Raw genomic sequence first — 23,271 nt, 5'->3', positions numbered from 1 at the left:
TAATTACCTAAAATAATAAAATGTACAATTATCAATGTAAAACATTAAACTGGGCAATGGTAATCATAAAGAAGTGGACACATAGAAACATTTCCATTGCTAGTTATCACTGCATACTATAATATTAAAAATTTCTATTGCTATTTAGTACAATATTAAATTATAATTTACTAGTATAACACTAAATAGTACTCTAGTAATATTTGCAATACTATTTGTAGTACTGTTGTTATTGTTATCTGCCCTCTAGTCAACCTTGACTCACGGCCACCCTGTGGATAAGACCTCTCCAAGACCGTCTGTCCTCTGCAGGTTCAGGCCTATGGCCTCTTTGACTGAGTCCATCCATTTGGCATGTGGTCTCTCTCTCTCTTTCTGCTGTCCTCTACCTAGTATTATTGGTTTGTCTAATGATTCAAGCCTTTTCATAAAGTGGTCAAAATACGACAGCCTCCATTTAGTATGCCTGGATTCTGCCTATTCTTTCAGATTACCCTTTGGAGTTCTTTTCTTGACTGACTACTGACTTGCAAAGTCCTGGACTGGATTAGATGACCACAACTTTTCTACAGATGCCTTGGTGACCTTGGACTTTCTCTCTATCTCCCTGCTTAAGATGCCAAGGCTTTAGGTTGGGAGTTTTGGTAGCTTCACAAGGGCAAAACATTACATACTCCATGAGATAGAAAACTCTTCTATGTGGAAAATGCCTGCTGGATACTTGTAAAGTGGAATAGTGATACGCTCAGGTACATAAATTATAAGGCTGTGAGTGGACACACTTAGCTGCATCACACTGCCACTGACTGCAATCAAACACTTACATAGTGTAGGTACATAGAACATAGGTGTTCTCTGCCTACATAGGATCCTGTGGCTTCAAAAGGAAGGAGACATGCTGGATTCCAAGGAAACATCTTCTTTGAATTGCAAATGGACATTAAATTTCCTTGACTTTGAAAATCTACCAGTGATCACATGGCCAAAGGGGGAGATGCCAGATAGCCCTCCCTACCATCTGAACTAATACCAGAAACAAAAAAATAGTGGCCTATGACTAACATTTTCAATTTCTTTCTCTTGTTTGCCTGATGAAGAAGCCAGTGTGACTTCAAAAGCTTGCCACATGTAATTGTGTATTTTGGCTGGCCTCATAAAGGTATCATTTTTGGATGTTATTGGAGCGATAAAGATACACACACCTCTGATGCAAAATGAACCATCATCTTTTCTTTCTACAATAAGTAGGTCAATATTCAGGGTTACTGGGAGTGGTTCAGGAGCAGTCAGACTGTCACGTGGGCTATCATCCTAGAAAAGAAATGCAACAGAATAATTTAAAATATTGTTTTACATCCACCAAGCATCTCCTAATTATGAGACAAACTAAAGCTAAACTCTGTTTTAGTAGAGTTTTCCATGATATTTTTAAGTCAACAGGAAAGTTCCTAATTCTGCAGGAACATCAAACATATAGCAGAACCAAGCATGAAAGAAATCCCTGGGTAAAATCGAGTGCTTTCATATTTTAAAAAATGGCTAGAATTCTATATGAACTTTCAATCAATGTAAATTTGCATGTACTTAACTAAGTAGCAGAGAGAAGGCAGAGTCACTAAAAAATCTGGTTACTGAATTGTGAAGCTATGCAATGGGACACTGGCCTATTCATACCCTGCTCTTTAGCCACAAAGGCTCTCAGAGCAGTTTACAGATTGTTAATTTGACAGTTCCCTTGCCCTCGGGTTTACAATCTAAAAAGACATGACACAAAAGAAGAGAATGGCAGTGGGGAAGGAGACCAAGTCCAGCAGATACTGCTAGCTCTTTCCTCCATCCAAGGCCAGGATGGTGACAGTTGGATTGACTCAATAAGGAATCTATGGTTCAGAAAAGCTGAGGTGGATACTAGCAACAGAGATCTCTCATTCACAGGATTGCCATAGGCCAAAGCCAACTTGACAGCACATAACAATAATAAAACAAATACTTTAAGAAAGGACCAGATCTTTCACAAAATTTTAGTCTAAGTCTTCTCCAGCCCAAGCAAGCTAAATTAACAATTTACTGAAAATAATATAACTCTAAAATGTTAAAAAAAATTCTGTGTTGCAACTTAAACATCCAGGGACTACAGTGGTTGCTTAAAGTAAAGCAAAGACTGAAGGAAGTTCCACAGCAGTGTCCTCTGTTGCTATTTCAAGATATGTTGATGAAAAAAAATATTTACTACATGCGTTTAAGAATGTACAGCTGTCAGTTACCAAATAAATAGTTGAACTCAAACACCACTTTTGCATCTTCCCTAACTCTACAGCTTTCAGAAAGAATTATTTGAGAACTGTCATGTAATGAAGACTAAAAATAAATAGAAAGCTTAGCAGAAAACTTCCCACTTAAAGAAAATCCAGTTAAGCCAGGGCCAGATAACAAATAAATACACCAATCTTTTAGGCTAGAAATAAAGATAGCTGGGAGTTAGGCCAAATTGCTCTGATGATCTCTTTTGGCAGAAAATGGATGGTACACCTCCAGGACGCAAATGCTGATCCAAGCATTTGTTTAAGATGGGGAAACATCCGGAAAGCTACAGCTTCTATTTTTCCCAGGATTGCAACAATATTATATCACAGTACTTCAGTTTTGTAAGGAAGTAAATCAGATATCTTTAATTTTATTATTGAACATTACTGCAATATGTGTTATCTCCATTGCTAGGGTACTTTCTTTAGATCAAGTTGCTGTTTTGTTTGGTTTCATTGAGAGGAACTGCAATGCATTGAAGCAATGCTACCCCTTATCTGTTTGTTGAGTAAGGTTAGTACATGGATGTTAACTGAGAAGGAATGAAGAATAAAATGCAGTTGAACAATACTTTCACAGATCACTGTTACTGCAGCACTTAGACTGAAATGTACTTGATACAGTAGAGAATTCATTTAACAATTGGAATAAGATGCAACCAAAATGATGTTGGAGTTGTACACACTGTGACAAATGCATGTGAAAACAACCATCTACTGATGGAAGATAGCACACATAATAAATATTCACTGTCCAGTGAACATATTGTAATCTTGCAGCATACTTTCAGAAAACATACAAAACATGTTGGAAGTTTCATGCTAAGTCAATTTACACACAGCAGTGACTGATTAAAAACATCCCACAGCACTTAATTCTGTAAAAAAAAAAAGATTTCATTAAAACTTTATACAGGACCCATTGATCATAATTTTCTCAGGTACTTCCTGAAAAAGTAGGCACAAAATACCAGAACACACACTAGACCAGTGGTTCTCAAACTTTGGGCCTTCAGACATTTTGACTTAAAACTCCCAGAAGCCCTACTAACTTGACCAATAATAGTCAGGAATCCTGACAGCTGATGTCCAAAGCATTTGGAGGCCCAAAGTTTAGGAAACACTTCTTTAGACTAACACCCAACTCACTCCAGAATGACATACTTTTAAATTAATCCTTGTATTAGAAATTTTTATATTCATAGGCATCACTTCTGCAACCATTTCATCTTCGAGAAATCGCTGAATGTTCATAAGTGAAGAAGTTAGGAAATCAGCACTCAGATCTTCCACATAACATTGCAGAAATCCATTTTTTTCAGACAGCAGTGAATGTATTACAGCACTGGGTCCACTTTCCCATCTCAGTCTAATTTCAGGTGTTGACTTAACAGGCCCAGTCACAGATTTAGGATCAGAACCTGTTGAAAAAACAATGAATTTATGGGACATTAAATGCATATAAACACAGTCTCTTTTCCAACATATTCTCCCTTGTACACACCTAGCCTCCAAGGCTGAGTTTACAATGTACATAGTATTCATTTTAAATATACCCCAGGACATACAGATAACAGACAATCCATACACTAAATAGACAATCCATACAATAATTTATACAATGGAAGCTATATATGAGGCAGGGGAAGGCAAAGTACAGCCATTAGCAGTTTTTGTGCCTCTGCCCTCAAGATCAAAATGCCCCACCATATTTGGAGACTCCCTGAGCCTCCAGGGGTAAAAGGCTTTTTTGTGTGATTTTTTGCATAAAAATGGTTTTGCTTCCAAATACCCTGGGGGGGGGGGTTATACCACATTTACCTTGAGCCAATTTAAGTCCAGGGGAGGCATTTTTAAAAATATAAGAAGTGAACAGGTAGTATATTCTGCTCACTTCTAGTTGTCAATAATGTGGTGAAAATACCTCCCAAACCCTAGAGGGTGTTTTGGAGCATTTAGGGGCAAAAAGGTAATTGTGTTTGCAGCAGTGACTACGGTGGGGAATGGTCCTTCAAAGGTCTTCTGAGAGGCTACAGCAGACCCACAGCCTTTTGAAGTTTCCCACCCCTGATATAAAGAAATATAGGCACTCAACTGGACAAGATAGGCAATTGTTCAGGTACAGTATATTGAAAAACTCTAGGTTTTGGCCTTTTTTTCAAAATGATTTCAGCAAAGTGCACATAGATATTTTTACTAGTGGAAAAATTTATAGGTCTCTAATTGGGAAGGCAGTGACCTATTTTTACAATCTGTTAATAAGAGAGCAATTCTTCAACACATTTCCATTAATGTAAAAAGTAGTGTCTTTTCATATTAGATTAGTTCTTACCTGCTGTTCGATTGCAGAGATAATGTCGAACACTGATATTGCCTAACTGATTTGGTATGACCTGGTTTATCTGAAGGCACACTTCTGTGTCCTCCCCTCTGATGTCAATTTCACCATTAATACCAAATATTTTAAAAACCACAACAGACATCTGTCAACAAGATTAAAATATGATTAGAAATTAACTTCTAAAAACATCAGATTTCATTCCGAACTTTCTTCAAGTACTAGTACTGTACAGAAATAATATCTCAAAATCAAAACTACAAGCTACATATAATTAAAAATTATTTCTGTTAATGTAAATTCTGCAGCCCACTAGGAACTTTTGCTACCCACAATGAAGGAAAAAAATTGCTGCATAGAATATCATCACATTATGTCAGTGGTGATGAAATTCAGCAGTTTTACATTTCTGATGCTGGTAAGAGGCTTCCCTCTATTTTTTAAAAAACTTTTGCTTTGGCAATTTATAGCCTGCCTTCATGATGTATGCCCAAAGTAGCTCACAATAATAGTAATTTAAAAAGAAAATACATGAAAAATTGAACAATTTGCAGCTGAACGTGTGCATCACAGACAGTGTAGCAGACAACTAACAAACAACTAAAGCATTCTTTTACTGAAGTGTGAATTGTGTTAATATTACAGTATGATTCTATTTTAATGTTCTCTTTTCATATGTTTTAAAATGTATTTTTTTTTAAAATTGCTCTGAGTCTCTTTTGGAGGGGGAAGCAGATATAAATAATTATAACAAATTGATAAATAAATAATCAAACAATCAAACTACATCGTTCCTGGATTCTGTTTTGATTTGTTCACTTTCACTAGTGGCCTCATTTGTTCTCTATTACTGATTCAAATTCTCTGTTTGCAAGCATAGAATGTCAACAGTTTCCTTAGAGAGCTATGAAATGGAGACAGCTGGATGATGCCAATATTTTAATTAAATGTATCTCAAATGTGTGGAGAAGTTCTTAGGTTTCACATATTCAGTAGCACAGGTGACGAGAGAAAATCCCGTGAGACACCACAGCCCAATGGCCTAATGGCAAAGGCACCAAAGAAAGAATTCCCCAGCACCACTTCCTGGAATTTTCTCAAGGACCAGACCACAACAACTTAAGGTGTATATATTTCATCAACTATGTTCTTGACTACTCTCCTCCTTGGCTGTTAAAATCTTGTTGAAAGCAACTGGGTCCACTGGATTCTTAAATTGTTCTCTCCTCCTTCAGCTGCTGCTGCTATTGTTGTTAACCACCCTTGAGTAGATCTCAACTCATGGCAACCCTGTGGATAAGACATCTCCAAGATCCCTCTAGATTACCCCATTACACTCTTATAGTGCTGCTATTCCACTTTAACTGTTCTGTCTCCCTCCTGTTGCATTCTGAGATTTGCTGTTTAAGGAGGGGCATTTAGAATGAAGCCAGAGAGCTCTTAGGCCTCAAAGAACTACAAGTCCCAAAATGCAACAGGAGGCAGCCAGAGCAGTAAAAGCAGAATAGCAGCACTGTAGTGCGGTAATGTGGCCAGTCTTCCACTATTGTTTTTAGTGCTTGCAGATTCATCCCCATGACCTCTAGCGTGTGGTCTTCCTCTCTTTCTACTTCCCTCCATCTTTTCTAACATTATTGTCTTTTCTAATGAGTTGTGCCTTCTTGTGATGTGGTCTAAATATGACAATCTTAATTTAGCTAACTATGGCACGTTCTACACGCGCCGATAGTACATGCTCGGCACATACTAGGGTTAGAAAGGGGCGTCTTTTCCGGCTTGTTTTTGCTGCGCGGAGGAATCGCGCTGTTTGGCCGCTGAGGCTCCTCTGCGCAGCCAGACCGCCCTTTTTGGCGGTCTGGAAAGCGCCTTGGTTTCCAGGAAGATTTCAGGTTTGATTTGTTCTAAGGCCCATTTATTTGGTTTTTTTTAATGTCTATGGTATCTTCAGCACTCTTCTCAGGCACCACATTGCAAATGAATTTATTTTCTTTTCATCTGTTTTCTTAATTGTCTAGCTCTCACATCCATGTGGTAATAGGGAACACAATTGCTTGTATGATTCTATCTGCTGTGCTCAGTTATATATCTTTGCTCCTTAGAACCTTTTCTAATTCTTTCATAGGTGCCCTCCACATTCTTAGTCTTTTTCTCATTTCTTGACTGCAGTCCCTGTTCTGATGTATGTTTGATCCAAGATATGAGAACTCTTTTACTATTTCTATTTCTTCATTGTCTAGGTTGAATTTATGAAGATCTTCCATGGTCATTATTTTTGTTTTCTTTATGTTCTGCATAAAGTACAAAGTCTACCTTTGTACTTTCTTCCTTGATCTTCCTCAGTATTTGCTCTAGATCAGTGATGTTTTGGAGAAATGGCTGGGGAATTTGCAGCAAATTTCTAATGCCTATATGAAGGTAAAACCATTAAATAGGTGATGGCCAATCAGCTCAAGACATTCCTGGAATGCACAGCTATTCAAGTTCCCTTGCAGCTGGATTTCTGATCTGGCTTTGGCATAGATCTAGACTATATGGTATTAAGGGCTTGACTCACTGCCAGTAGTAAATAAGAACTACTTCTTCTGTTAGCTAGGGTATATTCAGAGGGCTAGGGTTGACTTCTACCTAGTTTACAAGATTGGTCCTATGGGATCCTGTATGCCACCATCTTGTAACCCACATTGTTTACATGAATACAAAGCTCCCAAGCATGACTGGTTTAGTGTCATCAGTATGACAACCAGATCTTTCTTTTTTTTAGTAAATTAAAGACTAGCAGTGGCAGGTCCTGCATCTATTTAGATGGACCTTGCAGTAGATGAAGAAAAACAAATTGAAATTGAATTCACACAAAAACATAGTTTATTATTTCTGTGACGTGAAAGGGTTGGAATTATCTGTATGTAATGGAATCACATTCTCTTTGAGGTAGGAGGATTGTAGCCAAGAGCGTATTGGATCAACTACATCTGATACAGTGCTTCCACCCAGGGGGACAGGACATCAATTTATCTTTATATCTTGCCTGCTGTAATGCACACAGTTACAGCTGCTTTTGATATCTTTTCAGAAGCTTTTTGGAATATAAAAATCAGTTGCCTATAAACTGATGGAAGTGGCCAAAGATCTCACACTATACCTGATCTACAACAGTTACCAGTTTGCTTCTGGAGTCAATTTAAGATGTTAGCCACTAACATTGGGAAATGTGTACTTTTTGGATTTCAGATCACTATTTGTTGAAGATACCATCCACATAGGATTACTGTTTACTGATCTCTTGAGACTTTTTCTCACTCATGAGACCAAAGCTATGGAAGCTCAGCTGGCTGCAATATTCCACATTTTTCAAATGTGTTCTTTATTTTCCACAAGGTTTGGCTTTTTAATCATTGTGCAATAAGGGTATGCAGATGTTAAGAGTGAATTTTCAAAATAACTCATTTCAGAACTCCATTTTATTGTGCACTGTTTTGGGTATTCTATTCGGAGTGTTAAAAATAAATTAAATAACATTAAATAATTGTCAAAGCATCTTACACAATTCCTGTTTGTCAAATCATCTTACACAATTTACAAAACTATTATATTTGTACAAGCCCCATTCCAATTAATGATATCTGTACTGAAGAAGTTTGGCTTAATCTGCTTTTCCCATCCAAACATATGTTCTGTCAATTCAAAAGAGCATAACTGGGGGAGGGAATATCTATCTATGAAATTTTCATGTTCTGAGAGGTGACTGGATTACAGCATAAAAAGAGTGTGTTTATTCTTTGACTCTTAAGTATTTTGAATACTGCCTCTAATGAAATTCATATGCTGAATCATTGGCTGGCTGCCAATTTCAGAATTACTAAAGAACACAGACTGTCTTATCTATAACAGCAATCACTAAAAGAGAGTAAATGATATAGATTTCCGCCCTATTTTATCAAGCACCATTCTTTGATACTCTGCCCTGAAACCAAATTCTACCACCCAAATATTTCTAGATTAGCAAATTTCAACTTTCCCAACCAAAAAACTGCTCAAATAATCCCACCTCATAGAAATGTATGAATATGTCCTCCTTATTTGGGAAGCATTACCATTTCTTCACTAGGATCTGGAGCACTCTCTGAAGCTGCGCTGAGAGCATCTGGAGATGATCCGCCATAGTTCTCGACCACTGTGCTTTCATGAGGAGTGTTTTCCACTGGTTTATTTGACAAGATAGCTTGTATATCCATTATATATATATAAAAATAGATGTGTTTAGATTTGTGCTTTTCATAAAACTACTTCATACACTTGTCAATAGATCACAAGCAGACATTCAGTTTAGTTTGATCGAATTCTAAATCAAACCAAGGTAAGTTATTTAAGAACAAACACAGACTGATTTCAAATAATTTTTCAACAATTTCATTAAATCCTTCCATATAACTTGTGAATGGGAAAGTAAAAAAGAATCAGCTACACACACTAATCCTGAAACACATCAGTCTGATAGAATAAAGTTCACGTAACTATCACAGGTATATAGCATAGAAAATTCCCTACAGGTCGCTCAGCTCACAGGGGTACACTGTGATGCACTGGATATGATCTCTTATTTTACACCGCAATGAACAATTCACAAATATTTCTTTAAAATGATAGACTAGGAGAGGGCTAGTTTACTGATCAATGTAAAACATTTAAGAATCTATGGCAGAAGGAGACTATGCCATTAATAATATTTGAGCAAATAGGCTGTATACCTGGCATTTAAACATATCCCTTTTATTAGGTCTCCATAACACAGAAGTGTTACACTTCTCCAGAATAACCCAGAAGTACACAATGCACACTATACCAGGAATGGGTGCACATTTTTCAGCCCAGGTTTTTTCCAGCTTCTTACAGAAACTGATCTTTATAATTTTGCTTGCACTTGAATTTAAATATTTTTTCCCAAATCATTTCTACATAATACTGAAACATATATCCATGGCACTGTAAAACAGACAAAGGTAATATATGCTGAATACCAACATTCTAACTTCAGTAATAAAATGTCTGATTTATTTTACAAGAACTTGGCCATACAATCACTGATAGGACTTGGCTGCAATTTGCAATTGATTTATTAGGGATATTCTTACAATCTTGTCTGCTTGGATGGAATTCCTTATGCCAGTAACAACAAGAGGAAACTGATCAGCTACCAAGACTAAAAAGTAAAGGTTCAGCCAACAATATATAATATTTTCTCAATACTGGAATCTGAGGGGTAGAGCAAACAGGGAAAAATGAGTGGCCAGAGGCCGCCCCAGAACCATAGCAACTAGACGCCATGGTCCCAAAGCCAGTCTCTGCCATGGTCCTGAATAGTCTGCCAGCAGGAACTGATTTTTACTACTCCTTTTCAGGCTGGCTTTGGGCCACCTTAGATGGCTTTGGAGCAACGTCTGGGGAGTTTGGGGGCATGCATCTTTTTGGAAGGCATTTTATTTGGCCTGTGTGTTTCAGGCCTGAGAAGCCCCAAACCGAAACCTCAGAAAGCTACAAATGTAAACAAGATCTTTTATTTTATTTTTAAAATATAAATTAAAGCAGGGTTAAGCACCAGTGAAATCAAGACAAAAACTCAAAACAGGTTATGAAATGTAATGTTAAATTAAATGTACCAGTAGATTTGTTTACCTTTTTCCAAAAAGCTTTGGCTATCACTTCCATCACTCTCCAAATAGTGCTCCTCTAGCAACATGCTATCAGTAGAAATGGTATCCAAAGAGGCTTGTGATGGGCTTTTCTTCATGTTCTTATAAGAAACAGAGAATGTAGGGAGATTGGACTGGCAGGGTTCCTTAGGCTTTCCACTTTTTAATACAAAGATATTAGGAAATTATTACTTCTTGTGGAAAAATTTACAAAAGAAAATCAAAATCCTCCATAAAATTAAAACAAATGTTGATGGAAATATAAAACAGTAATCTGATGTCAGAAGTAAGAGTTTAAAGAAACAGAGTAATTCATTCAACTGAGTTCTGTCCACTAGATGATGTTCCTGCAAATAGTTAAGAGTCTATAATATCTGCTAGCATTATTGGGGCAGCAGATTCTTCTTAAACGAACAACTGAGCAAGAATAAAGAGAAGATCCTTTAATAGGTATTTCTACTGTTTTAGGAAGACTGTGCAGTGTGCATTACTATTATTATCATAGAAATGCTTTACCATTATTTTTCTGGGCATTAATAAGATAAGTAAGCTATGATGCTAGTAATGTGACAAGCTGGTATGATAAGATTCCAATGAGTAAACTTTTTCTAAATACTAGGAACGCTTTTCCTGGTTTAGACTGCTTTTCCTTTGCCCTTTGATCATCCCTCAAGAGATCTATATCCCTTCTTACCATACCTCATCATGTTATCTATCTTTTTTACTGAAAACCTACTCCTCACAACTTTTCCCTGGTGGCAGTTGGCACTAGTATGGGAATGTTCTGCTCAATACAGAAATGCCAGACTACACATCAGACAACATTATGATATTTCCTATTCCTTCTTCCTATTTCCTAATAATGATAACAGTTAAAGTAGCGTGAATCCTTGAATACATGGGAGTCCATCTTACTTGACTGTGTTGATTTCAACCCTTAATCTAAACAATTTATTTTTTGAACATTAATAATTCCTGTACCTTAATGAAGGCTGAAATACAAGCATTCTAGCTGGAATCATTTTTTCTCTGTCATTTTCAAACTCTTCAGATTGCCATGTGCCATCAGATTCTAACTCTGAAACTTTAAGAAGTGAGCCTCCTGCTCCACTTTCTTTATTTGTAAACACACTTTTGTCACCTTCCTTTTCCATCAGCATCTCAATGGAACCTTCTCTGTAATTTAACGTATTAACCAGTTCCCTGGCATATGTGCTGCTTCCATCACTCAATGACTCACAGATTTCTTCCGAATCACTTCGACTGAGGAGTCCACTACTATTTTCATCATTTATTTTCCCAAGTTTTTCTGAAGCATCATCTGAAAAAGAACTTCCCCTTCGTAAATCCATCTCATTCTGTGATTTAAAAAGTGGATCTATGAGAACAGCTTTGTTAAAATCATCATTCACAGACTGACAATCGGTTAGAATATTAGTATCTGACTGGCTCATCTGTGCAGTCTGAGCAGGAACTAGCTTGCTTTCTGATCCTTGTGTTTCTCCATTTTCCACAGGTGAGAGATCAGATGGAATTGGACTTCCTTCTTCCAAAGCAGGTGATTTACAGCTGATTCCCTGCATCACTGGATGGAGCAACAGAACTACGTCAGCACTTTTAAGTAAGATTCCAATGCAGATATCTGCCTGTTTTGCAGGTTTCCCTGTCACAGTCTCTACATCTTTCCTTAGGTTATCAAGGAGCAACACAAGAGATTCTTGGAGGTAGAGCAAGAAAAGATACTGGTAATGATTGATTTGCATGCTCACATGCTTTTGGATGTGAACAAGAATGTGAACATCTGCATCCGATGTAAAACATGCAGACTGGGATCCAAAAGTGCTAGTTTTAGTGCACGGGTTTTCAATACCATTGGCCAAGGCTTCTGTTTCAGTGTTATAATACTCTTTCAGAAGTTTTTTATGATGTAATCGACTAGCAAACTCACTAGAATCACTTTTTGGAATATTAAGAGCTTTGTGATTATACAAAGAGGGCTCTTTAAGTGACTGTTGAAACCGTTTGGGCTGACAAATCCAGAATGTAAGTGGGAATGAATCCACAAAGCTTATTGGCCGTCCTTTCCCACTTTTCATTCCTTCATAGTCTATCCAAAATTGGGAAAAATGCACTGCCCAGACATCAGCAGCAGCAGATGTTTTAAGTGCACATTTACTTAGCCTGGGGATGGCAAAGCCTTTATAGATGTCATGCATTTTTGTATCTTGCTCATGGGCATGTCGCTGGAAGATTGGATGCAGAAGATTAAAACAGTCAGGAGATTTTGGAAAATCTGTGAATGTTCTGCTGAAAAATTCAGAGTCTTTGAAGTTTTGAAACACTGCCTCCAAATCAGAATGTCTACAGTTAGGTGAATGTCTGGTGTTTGTAGCAATCATTTCAGAGCTCTGAATAGAAATCGCACGTGGACCATCCCTATGATTTGGTTTTTTTTCAGAAGGAATGATAAACTGCAATAAAAAACATAAACAATAGTTACAAATCCTGAATTGGTAAAAGAACAGAACATTTTGATAAGCTATTTACCAAATGATAAAAATTGGAGTATTTGCAAGAAAAAGGTGACCTTCCAAAAAATTGCTATTTTATTGATACATAAGCACAAAAGTGACACAGGCCCCAAACAGATTGGCAAAAAGTTCCACCTTCTGGCCAATCTGGGGTCATGGTGTGCAGATAATGCGCATGACCCTGGATCAGCTGGAAGAAGTGTCAAGGCCAACTAACGTGGCTCAAAGCTGGCCACAAAAGGAACAGGGAAAACCACTCTTTGCTGGTAGTCCATTCTGGATCACAGCAGCAGCCAGCCTTGGGACCACGGCTGCCTGTCATCATGATCCCGTAACCATCAGGGGTTGATCAGGACTGGGGCAGGCTCTGCTCGCTCCAAGCTGCCAGTCTGTCTAACCCCTAAAATACTTTCTAAAAGGATGGGTTATTTCTCCATTTAGTTAACTGAAAAACATGGATTAATGTGGGTGGCCCTGACCATTGTAACCTTGACTATTTCAAGCTGAAACTAAAGTAGTACTCTGGTGGCTCTAAGAATTAAAACGTGGGGTGAAGGACTATGGATGTGGCAGTTTTGGGAATGAGGCCAGCATGTCTGGTTAACTTCCTTGAGGGAGACTGAGCAGAAATAAAATAAAAACACCACCTCCTGCCCCAGATAATGTTTTATGATGCCCTTAAGACTAATTGCTTTATTGTGACATACGTTTGGGGAGCAAAACCCAACCATATTGGATTGGACTGAGATATAACCCAACCATGGGCCCATACAGACAGGCCAAAATAAAGCTGGTTCGGGTCACTTTGGAGGTATGCTGTTTAAATTATGCTGTGCCAAAGCTGTGGTCTAGTCCTTAGGACTGGAGCGTGGCTTTGGCATGGCTTCTGGCCTCTTAGGACGCATGTATCATTTAAACAGCATACTTCCAAAGTGACCCGAAGCAGCTTTATTTTGGCCTGTTTGTACTGGCCCCATATTGGATTTTCTGCACAATTTTCTGCTTACTTAGTAGTTGTGTATGGAGCATAATTTCTGAGTAGCCGAGTAGTGTATCTCACACTTATTCTGGATCCTGTTCGGAATTATATCCTCAGTTTTTCTTCTAAATTTTCTAGGTCATTAGACTATGCCAATGGAGTCCACATGCCTTTAACCTAGAGCAGTGATTCTCAACCTTTGGTCCTCCAACTGCTTTGAACTTGAGTCCCCAAAAACACTAGCCAGTATGTCCTGTGGTAAGGGATTCTGGGAGCTGAAGTGCAAGCATCTGGACAACCAAAGGTTGAAGACCCTTGATCTAGAGCAACATCACTTCTGATGCACCCTTTATGTCTTTTTCCTATGGTTTTCCAGGAATAAATGTACTTAACAAATCTCTGAGGTCCAGCAAATTTTCGATATGCCCATTATATCTAGATTCTTGAGGAAAGAAACACACTACCATCTGTACCACCACTTTTTCCAGGCACCTCATCTTAACTTTAAGACATCTATCACTAGCACCAACATAGAGGGTCATTGTCTATGTTTTTCTTTAATTTCCAGATACTTTTATAAGATCAGAAAGCTGCACATGCTACTGTCTCATATGATTGGCCAAAATCAATCTGGAAAATTCTATGAAGTCCAATCATAGAATCATAGAGTTGGAAGAGACCGCACTGGCCATCCAGTCCAACCCCCTGCCATGCAGGAAATCCAAATCAATGCATCCCCAGCAGACGGCCATCTAGCCTCTGCTTAAAGACCTCCAACGAAGGAATGTGAAACAATGAATGTTTCACTGAGAAGCACATTCCAGTTTCCCTCAGCCAAATGAGCCAGAAATATGCTTTCAAAAACAAAACAAAACTTGGAAGCATAAAAAGCCCAATAAGCACAGAGGGGAGGCAGGTGAGATGACATTTTACATCACACATGGTGTGCAATTCACACATAGCTCCTCATTCAAAAAGCATTTATTTTACCTCATGCACCAACTATTGCAGAAACACAATACTGAGCAATTTTGTGCTGTATCTTTGCAAACTGTACCTTGATCATTAAGCCATCAACTCGAACATCAACATGTTCTTCCGACTTTGAATTGTCATTTAGCTTGTACATAGCCATGAACTGACTAAGGCTTTGTTGCAAGTCCAGCACAAACTGGTTTAGCCAAAGAATACTCCTTTCATCAAGAGTGAACTGCAAAGCATTTAACTGAACGAAAAGGTTTGAGTTTGGAACTAAAAGAAGTAAAAAAAAAAAAAGAAGCATTAAAAGCATTTTTAAAAGTAATGTCATTTTTCACGAGAAACTGTTTGAAGACACTGGCAAATCCTGAAGGGGAGATGTCATATGAACAGCATGTTTCAAGGAATCAATAGTGTGGCTGCACATGGAACACTGTTTCTGAAAGCACTAGCTCTGAACAAGCAATGGTACTTTGATAATTACATAAACACAACTGGAATCTCTGAAAACAAAAACAAACCCAACAACAATGGTGTTGTGTGTTCCTGTTCAGTTTTCCAGCCAGCCACGTCCCTGCCCTGCCCTGCCCCAAATACTCTATTCTATTCCAAATGCATTAAGTTTTCATTTGCAACTACCTACATTTCTTTCGTCCTCCCCCCCATCAAAACAGACATTTAGCATTCTCTAGCCAATAAAAGTAAATCTTTATTGGGCTAGTTTTGTTTTAATGGGGTAGGGTTCTCCCTCAGGTTTTCTTCCCCAAGTATTTTTTCCATCTATGCAACCTATGGGGGTTTCCAGAACATGCTACCAATATTTCTGTTTTGGTTTTCTGTAGTCCCCTTTTGACTACAAGCCAACATATATGTACGTGCATATGTGCATTAGGAATCAAAAGAATATTCGCTATTATTCGCATTCCATGTTCCCCACCCAAGGCCTACTGCCTTGCATTTTTATATTAAGTGTACTATTTGATATACAACAAGACCCCACGAAATTAGTTTAGGCAGAAAGCACATTAAAAATGAAAGTCTGTGGGAAGTGACTGTTCTAAAGAAGTGACTGTTCTAATAATCTATAACCTAATAACCATGAACAATTTTATAATACAGTCCAAAATGTTTTGCAAACATTTCAAATTTGTGAGGTAAAGATTTCATTCCTGTTCCTTCTGTTCTACAAAGGGACACAATGATTCTCAGAAGGTGATGTGGACTGCAGGACTGTGGACTGTGTATACTACATGAGTATACACAAAAACATAAATCCCAGCCCTTGAACTTCCAGAAAGAATACCTGGATCTTATTTCTTTAACTCTAACTGTCCTTGATCAATCTAGTAAATATGTTCCATCAATGAATCTACACTACAGCTATAGCCTAATCTTTAAAGTTGATGATTACATGTTCACAAATACTTCAGACAATTAGAGGAGGATGAGAAACCATCTTACTAGGAAACTCTTTTACATCTGGATAGTAGTATTCTGTGAATTCAATATGAATGGCTGGCATTTCTGGTGGGAGGTATAGAGACTTTTTATTACAAGAAATAAGAGTTTTAGGAGAACGGCGATATTGTTCTGCTGTAGAGACCTGAAAATAGAACATTTAGCATTAAATAAAAATAATAATTTAGGATTTTGTGAAGTACAACTATGAACAATTCCTGGGTATTAGATTTATACAGAGTTCAGGAAAAAGTCAACCTTAATATGTTTTAAATTTCTGATGAAAATAACCCCAAAATAAATATAACAAACAAGATTGTCTTTCAAAGTACATTCCTAAAGGATTTTTCAAAGTACATTCCAAAACCCATCAATAGGCTCTCAGTCTAGCTGCTATTCTGTTACTGCCTTTCTGTGGTAGGTCCCTTCTGCTGCAGTTCCACTTCTCAGGCAGTAGCATGGTATGAGTAGGTGTGATTCTGCTCTTCTCCCTCCCTCCCCCTTGCAATGTGGGGAGTAATGATCACAGTCACCAACATCTTCCCAAAACTGGCTGTTGTGTGCAGTTGGCTTCAGGAGACAGTTGGCAGCTGTGATTGCTCATTCCCACCCTTCCTCCCAGAAGGCGGCATTTGGCAATGTAGAAAACAGATCACACCGCCATGGATTGCCAAAGCACTATCATGGGGAAAAAAGTGTGATAAAAAATTGTGCCAAACCAGGATGCTTCCATTCTTAATCTAGCACAATTGTGGCAAGACAGCATGCTGGTATGATAACATTCATAGTTTCAAAAACTACTATTTCTCAAAAATTATAAATAACTTAAAGTTCTAAATGTTAAGAGTCCTATGATCAAGCAGCCAATTTGCTTAACAACTCTTTAATTTTTAGCAGCCTCTTTAATCATGAGGACAAATTATTTTAAAGACCAAATGCAAAACACACATAATTAAGACCAAGTAGTCATAAGTCCAGATCTGGAAGCAGAAATCACAAACTTTATCCCAAATTATTACTTTTGCAAAATCTCTGCCATCTTTAATGGAAGTCATTTTTTTCATGGAAACATATACTGCACTAGAGCTACATTACAGCTGGCGAAATAAAGAAATATTTCTTAGTTTTAACATGAGGTTCTGTGCCTCAGGATCATTTGAACCATGAACTCTGTATCTGTCTTCTCAGTTAAATTAAGAAACAGGAAAAAAGATGGTAATTTCAGTAATTAATATTGAAATATACCTGATAAATATTAACATCTGCAAGTCTAACCACCACAGGACTACACATCAGTTTATCCTTTGGTTGCTGAGCTGGCACAGAGGAAGGACTGGTGACTCCTTTGGGTATTTGTTCCTTGCCTGTAAGAATCAAGGACATAAAACTAAAGAGTGGACAAAGTTTATCCTTAACTGAATTCTTTCTCTGCCCTTGTACTAGAAGACAGCCTGTAAAGCAGGGGTGAGAATTCTATGGCCTCTCAGATGTGATTGAACTACAACTCCCAGTATTCATCAACATTTGCTATGCTGACCACAACATCTTGAAGGCTGCACAGTTGCTAGCTCTGCTGTAAAGTCTCTTTTGACTTGTATTTCTTGCCAGTTATTGTAATTATGATTTTTTATGAGCCATGGAGTAATTTATTGCAGTGAGTATCCAGCTCTAACACCATTTTGGTAAGGCAAAAAGCACTGGCAATCTGAAATATGATATCATCTTATGCATTTTTCCACTAACATGTTTTAATGTGTTTTTCCTTCTTTTTAAATGTTTTATTAAACACATGAAAACAATACATTTGTAATTATGATTTTTAACCACTAGTCTGCACTGTGAACCATCTAGAGAACGACTTGGTACCAGGTGACCTAAAGATAACCCTACTAAATAAAAATATGAAAAAGCCTATTAATTCAAGAGTGTCAATGTTAAAATAATTTTCTGAAATATATATGACAATTGCTGTAATCTGAGCTTTTCCTTTTGCCAAATCCATATACCATAGATTTTTCAGTCCCAGTAGATTTTTTTTCCAGTTGCTCTAATCACAAATTTGCTAAAATACATTTTATACTCCCAAAAGGATTAATATTTATTGGATTAAATATTGTCAAATGTTAAGGGATAAAAAACCCAACTAAATAACTCGTCTAGTGCAAGTGCATCATTACATCAATGCAAGTACACCAGCTTAATGCAACAGATTGTAACTTTTAGTAAAAGTCCTTCATTGTTCTCATCATAAAACAACAATAACTACAATAAGATACTTACCTACTTGTGTGTGCTGTGGAGATCCCTGAGGTGAGGATTTAGTGGGAGAATCTGCACCTTGATCCTTCACAGCCTGCTTAAGTAATTCAACATTGCTTTTGAACTCCTGTAATAATTCTTCTGCCCATCCACTTCTGGCTTTGGTGGCATCACTATAATGCATCCAGTGGCTGCAGCTATCATCTATATGGCATTCAAATTAAGAACAATTCCATAAACATGTTACTAAGTATATAACATATTAACTATTTAGAATCATTTCAAAGTAATACTTGCATGTTAGTTTGTAAATTAACTTCATTATACATGTACTGAAGGCAATAACAACACAATGAACATAAAAATAGTCCTGCTGGTTTAATGCAAAAGTGCAGATAATCCATCTTCCTGTTTTCTACAGAGATCAATTAGATCCAGCTGGGAAGCCAATGAGATATGAAAGCCTGAATCCTATTGTAAAAGTAGACACACTGAATGTATGGAATTTACATATGTGTTGTCTTACATAGTTACCATTGATTCAGTGGGTCTTCTCTAACTGCAATTAACAATTGGATTTTGACCGAAAAACATTGCCCATTTCTGTTGTTGCTTGCCAGAAACTGGTTCTCCTTTTACATCATAGAAACCTTCCATTTTCTGATACAAGCAGCACCAAGCCAAGCAAAGGAAAGCTTTAACAGCTCAGAATGGAAAGTTTGATAGCTAAGGGCAATACCTCATTAATCATGCTCAAAATCTTAACTCCAATTAACAAATTAATTTTAATTTATATTAATAACTGAATAATGTTGCAGATCTTATTTTAATATAACTTTTCAGAGACTGATTGTGAATCAAAGTATCCAATCATGTTGTTCATCTGCTTTACGAATCTTATATTGCTATTTTGTGGAGTTACTGATAGGAATATGTAAGTGCTCAAAACACTCTAAAAATAATTTCAGAATGTATTTAAGCAACTATTTCAAAAGCAGAACATATTTTGTGTACACTACTGAATCTACATTGCTCTAACTTCATTTTTACAATATCATGTTATATGAACAGATGTGGAACAAACAGTTTGAAAGCATTAAGACCATAGATGGACACCTATTGGGGTTTGAAGGCACATTGGCTTTCCAAGGGATCTTGCAGAGCCTCATCTCTTCAAAAATATTTTGATTTCCAGGTAATTTCCTGTTAAAATAAAGGCTCCTCCTGGGCCTAAAATGGCCCAGAGAGGATAAAACATATGGCAAAATTGCTAGCCACAATATCTAAAGTGCATGGGGGACACACATTGTTTTTAAAAAATAAATGGGAGGCAGTATGCAGTCAGTGGGGCCATACTTTCCCCACTAACCCCCACTATTCACATTAGAATAGTGAAATTTTTGTATAAATATGATCACGAAATGAAGCTCAGCTTTTATTCTTACCTGCTTTATGAAAAGGGTAGTAGTCTACAGTTAACTGACTAAAGGACAGCTGCATAGCACCTCCTGAAATTCGCCTGTTTGCATCTGTAAAATAACACAGGGTTCATCAATATGTGTGTGTGTATTCTAAAAACTGGCTAAATAGACCATCCTTTGGTCAATACATTTGGATTGCAAGCCTTCTTTTCAGTAACTCTCAAGCTGCTGCACTATAAAGACCTTGTCTGTCCACTGAAGGTTCATTCCTCTGTGTTGACTTGTAATGGAAATCATCCTTTATTTGTTTTTTTCATGGCCCTATCGTCCCTTTTTAAGGGCATATTTTTGTTTTTAATTAAATATATTAATGATTTTTGCCATTCTCATAGTAAAACAGTTCTATATTTCTGGGCAACAGGACACATTCTGAGAACTTAAGTGCAATGTCACACAGAAGGAGAAATTGACACTCTGTTGGTTGTTTGGTACAGATCTCCATTTGCTTGAAGCCACACTAGCATGGTAGTGAACCAAAATCTGTTGAAGTTTTCTTCCTCTCCTTCAAAAATTCCAGTTTAGCTATTGGTCTATGTATACAAAGTGAGGAGAAGGTCAGAATTTTAATAGCCAGTGGCCAAAGGACCAGCATCGGCACCGAGTTTCCTCCATAGCAAAACCCCAGCTGTTCACAACTGACAACGATTTAGCATTTTCATTCAAAATTTTACTGTATATAGACATAGATCATTGCAAACATGAAAAGCAGAATACAATACAGTAAGGTTTCTATGTGGGAAAACACAAAACGCCGATTTGATCTGAACTGGAAAAGCGGGATAGAAATAAACTATTATTATTATTATTATTATTATTATTATTATTATATTACATTACATTATATGGTATAAATCCTAATATACGTATACATGTCATATAAAAAAGTTAAAGAACAAACAAAAGTTTAAGAACAGATTAAACTTCTAAAAATAAACTTCTTAGAAGTTTAAACTTTCCAGGGCATCAAACTTTCTTGCTATCAGATTTCACACTGATACAGGCTTTTCTTTCTGATTTTCTTTACTGTGATTGCCAACAGAGCAACACAGTAAAACATATACTCCCTCTCATCAGATAACAAAAAAATTAACATTCTGAGTTGGCCAGCCACTACATTGCAAAACAAGCTGTGATAACAAACACTCTCTAGGGCCAGTATATACTGGAAAGCACAAACAGGTAATGCACTAAGTCTTCTACACCGCCATTATTTCAAATACACAGTCTGTCAATTACAAGGGTGTGGATATATCTACCCTCCAAGAAGGTAGTTGGTATTTCTAGGAAATTTAATTCTGTGAAAGCCCTCCTCATAGAGGGCCATTCAGGAAGAGACTGTCAAGGGATACCTACTTTTTTGGAAGTAGTTCTGACACATTTGGGACTAAATTCTATTACATTCTCCTTTTTTTCTGTCATATTTGAAATTGAAAAACTGTACTTATTTGAGTAATAAGGAATAAGACGGGATATAAATAAAAAATTACAGTATCATGTAAGTTTATGTTTTTCCTAACAAATTAGGTAAGAAGGCTTATTTCATCACAGTTTAGTAACGTCAACAGTTTAAGCACCTAGAGCAGTGATGGCGAACCTTTTAGGTACGGAGTGCCCAAACTAAAACGCCTTTTGGCATTGAGATTTAACTGGTGCTGGGAACAGCATGTCCAGGGTGGGATTTCCACCCTCCAGGGGCAGGACTTCTGGGGTGGGACCTCTTCCCCCTGCCTTCCCAGGCCTTCAGCTGAAGGCCCAGGGCAGCCGAGGAGGCAGAGGAACAGGTGCACGTCCTTCCTCCTCCTTCTCCCCCTGCACCCTCCTGGGCCTTCAGCTGCCTCTCCAGAAGCAGCTGAAGGCCTGGGATGGCCAGGAGGAGGAGGAGGAACAGGCATGCAGCTGTTCCTTCTCTTCCCCACTCTCTGCGTGCCACAAAAAAATGGCCTCACGTGCCATCTCTGGATTCGCCATCATGGACCTAGAGTCTAATATTTCCACTCTTTTTTCTGTTCACTTATTAGAAAAGATACATTTGCATCACACAGAGCAGAGTAGTTTCTAAAACACTGTTATGAACCAATTAGGACTCAACAAGGATACTGCACAGGGACTAGTAAAATATAGCAGCCATTTTCCTAATAGGTATAACAAATGTCTGTAGAAACACTCAATAAAATGAAGAGAGCAAATAGAACTCTTACCCTTTTCTTTAGCATGAATATCATCACATATATGCAGATCCAAATGAGAAACTGCTAGATGGTAAGAGGTTTCCTTAACATCAAAATCATTGAATAGTTTCACAATTGCATCATTTTGATCACTAGCTGCTGAGGACTGTTGTGTTTTCACTTGCTGAGAACTGGATACAGGAGTAGAACTCTGGAATTATTTGAATACATAACTTAATATAAACCTTTTCCTTAGCATGAGTCTCAGCATAGAACAATGAAACATCTCTAAATTAAAATAATTTCAATAAATTCTTAAGACTTTCATGATAAGTTAACTTTCATCTGCCTGGTCCAGGCCTCTGTGGTGGAGAAAAACTGCTGGACCTGCTCCCCTTCCCCACAACTATTCCTTCTCCTTTTGTGTCGTGTCTTTTTAGATTGTAAGTCTGAGGGCAGGGAACCGTCTAACTAAAAGATTGTATGTACAGTGCTGTGTAAATTTACAGTGCTTTATAAATAAAGGTTAATAATAATAATGTTAAGGAAAGTTTCAAATGTAGCATCTTGAATATGCCGTTTATCAAACAGGAGGCATCCTGTGCAGAAATAGGATTTAAAACACAAAAACCCCATAAGAAGACATGGAAAAGCGCAATTGATTTTCAGACACATCAGGGTTAGCACAACATTAAATTGGCTAGAAAGTTGATAAAACATTATTCATTTTTGGGATTTTCCAGAAGTAAAAAGAATCACATTTTGTCTGCTTTCTAGCCGGGCTAATGTCATGTGAATGCACCTTAACAGCGAAGTCATCTGAAAATCAATTGCGTTTTTGCATTTCATTTCTACTTTCTGTCCAGGTTAATGCTGGGTTAACCTGGATGTCATCTGATAATAAATCTACTTTTGTGTGTATGTGCGGGGGGGGGGGGGGGTCACTTAAAAAAGTTTTTGCACAGGATCCCTCCTGTGTGATAAACTCCTATGCCTTTCCTTATTTAGTTTAAAATGGTGTATTACTTGCTATTCAAACCAGTTACGACATACAGATACTGTTGAAGTCAGTATAGAACAAACATCATC

General features: G+C 37.5%; 1 protein-coding gene across 3 annotated transcripts in view; it reads right to left on the bottom strand.

Moving 5' to 3' along the window:
* BLTP3B (bridge-like lipid transfer protein family member 3B) overlaps window positions 1-23,271 on the bottom strand; it is a 46,387-nt gene that overhangs the window by 2,594 nt on the left and 20,522 nt on the right. For 2 of the 3 annotated variants that reach the window (XM_089523876.1, XM_089523877.1), the window contains exons 8-19: window positions 22,213-22,393; window positions 19,979-20,062; window positions 18,555-18,737; window positions 17,520-17,638; window positions 16,278-16,419; window positions 14,896-15,089; window positions 11,310-12,799; window positions 10,312-10,487; window positions 8,733-8,860; window positions 4,636-4,786; window positions 3,468-3,724; window positions 1,203-1,311 (exon numbers count right to left, since the gene is read on the bottom strand). In XM_089523876.1, coding sequence (XP_089380002.1) covers window positions 1,203-1,311; window positions 3,468-3,724; window positions 4,636-4,786; window positions 8,733-8,860; window positions 10,312-10,487; window positions 11,310-12,799; window positions 14,896-15,089; window positions 16,278-16,419; window positions 17,520-17,638; window positions 18,555-18,737; window positions 19,979-20,062; window positions 22,213-22,393 — 3,214 coding nt within the window. Of the gene's footprint in view, window positions 1-1,202; window positions 1,312-3,467; window positions 3,725-4,635; window positions 4,787-8,686; window positions 8,861-10,311; window positions 10,488-11,309; window positions 12,800-14,895; window positions 15,090-16,277; window positions 16,420-17,519; window positions 17,639-18,554; window positions 18,738-19,978; window positions 20,063-22,212; window positions 22,394-23,271 lie in introns of those variants that run through there. The other variant, XM_089523878.1, reaches the window with a different exon arrangement.

This window comes from Sceloporus occidentalis, unplaced genomic scaffold (assembly GCF_023333645.1).
Source record: "Sceloporus occidentalis isolate IW3139 unplaced genomic scaffold, rSceOcc1.0.p SCAF_5, whole genome shotgun sequence".
Taxonomy (NCBI): Eukaryota; Metazoa; Chordata; class Lepidosauria; order Squamata; family Phrynosomatidae; genus Sceloporus; species Sceloporus occidentalis.
Note: the sequence above shows the minus strand (reverse complement) of the source record. Positions and strands in the feature narration are given on the sequence as shown.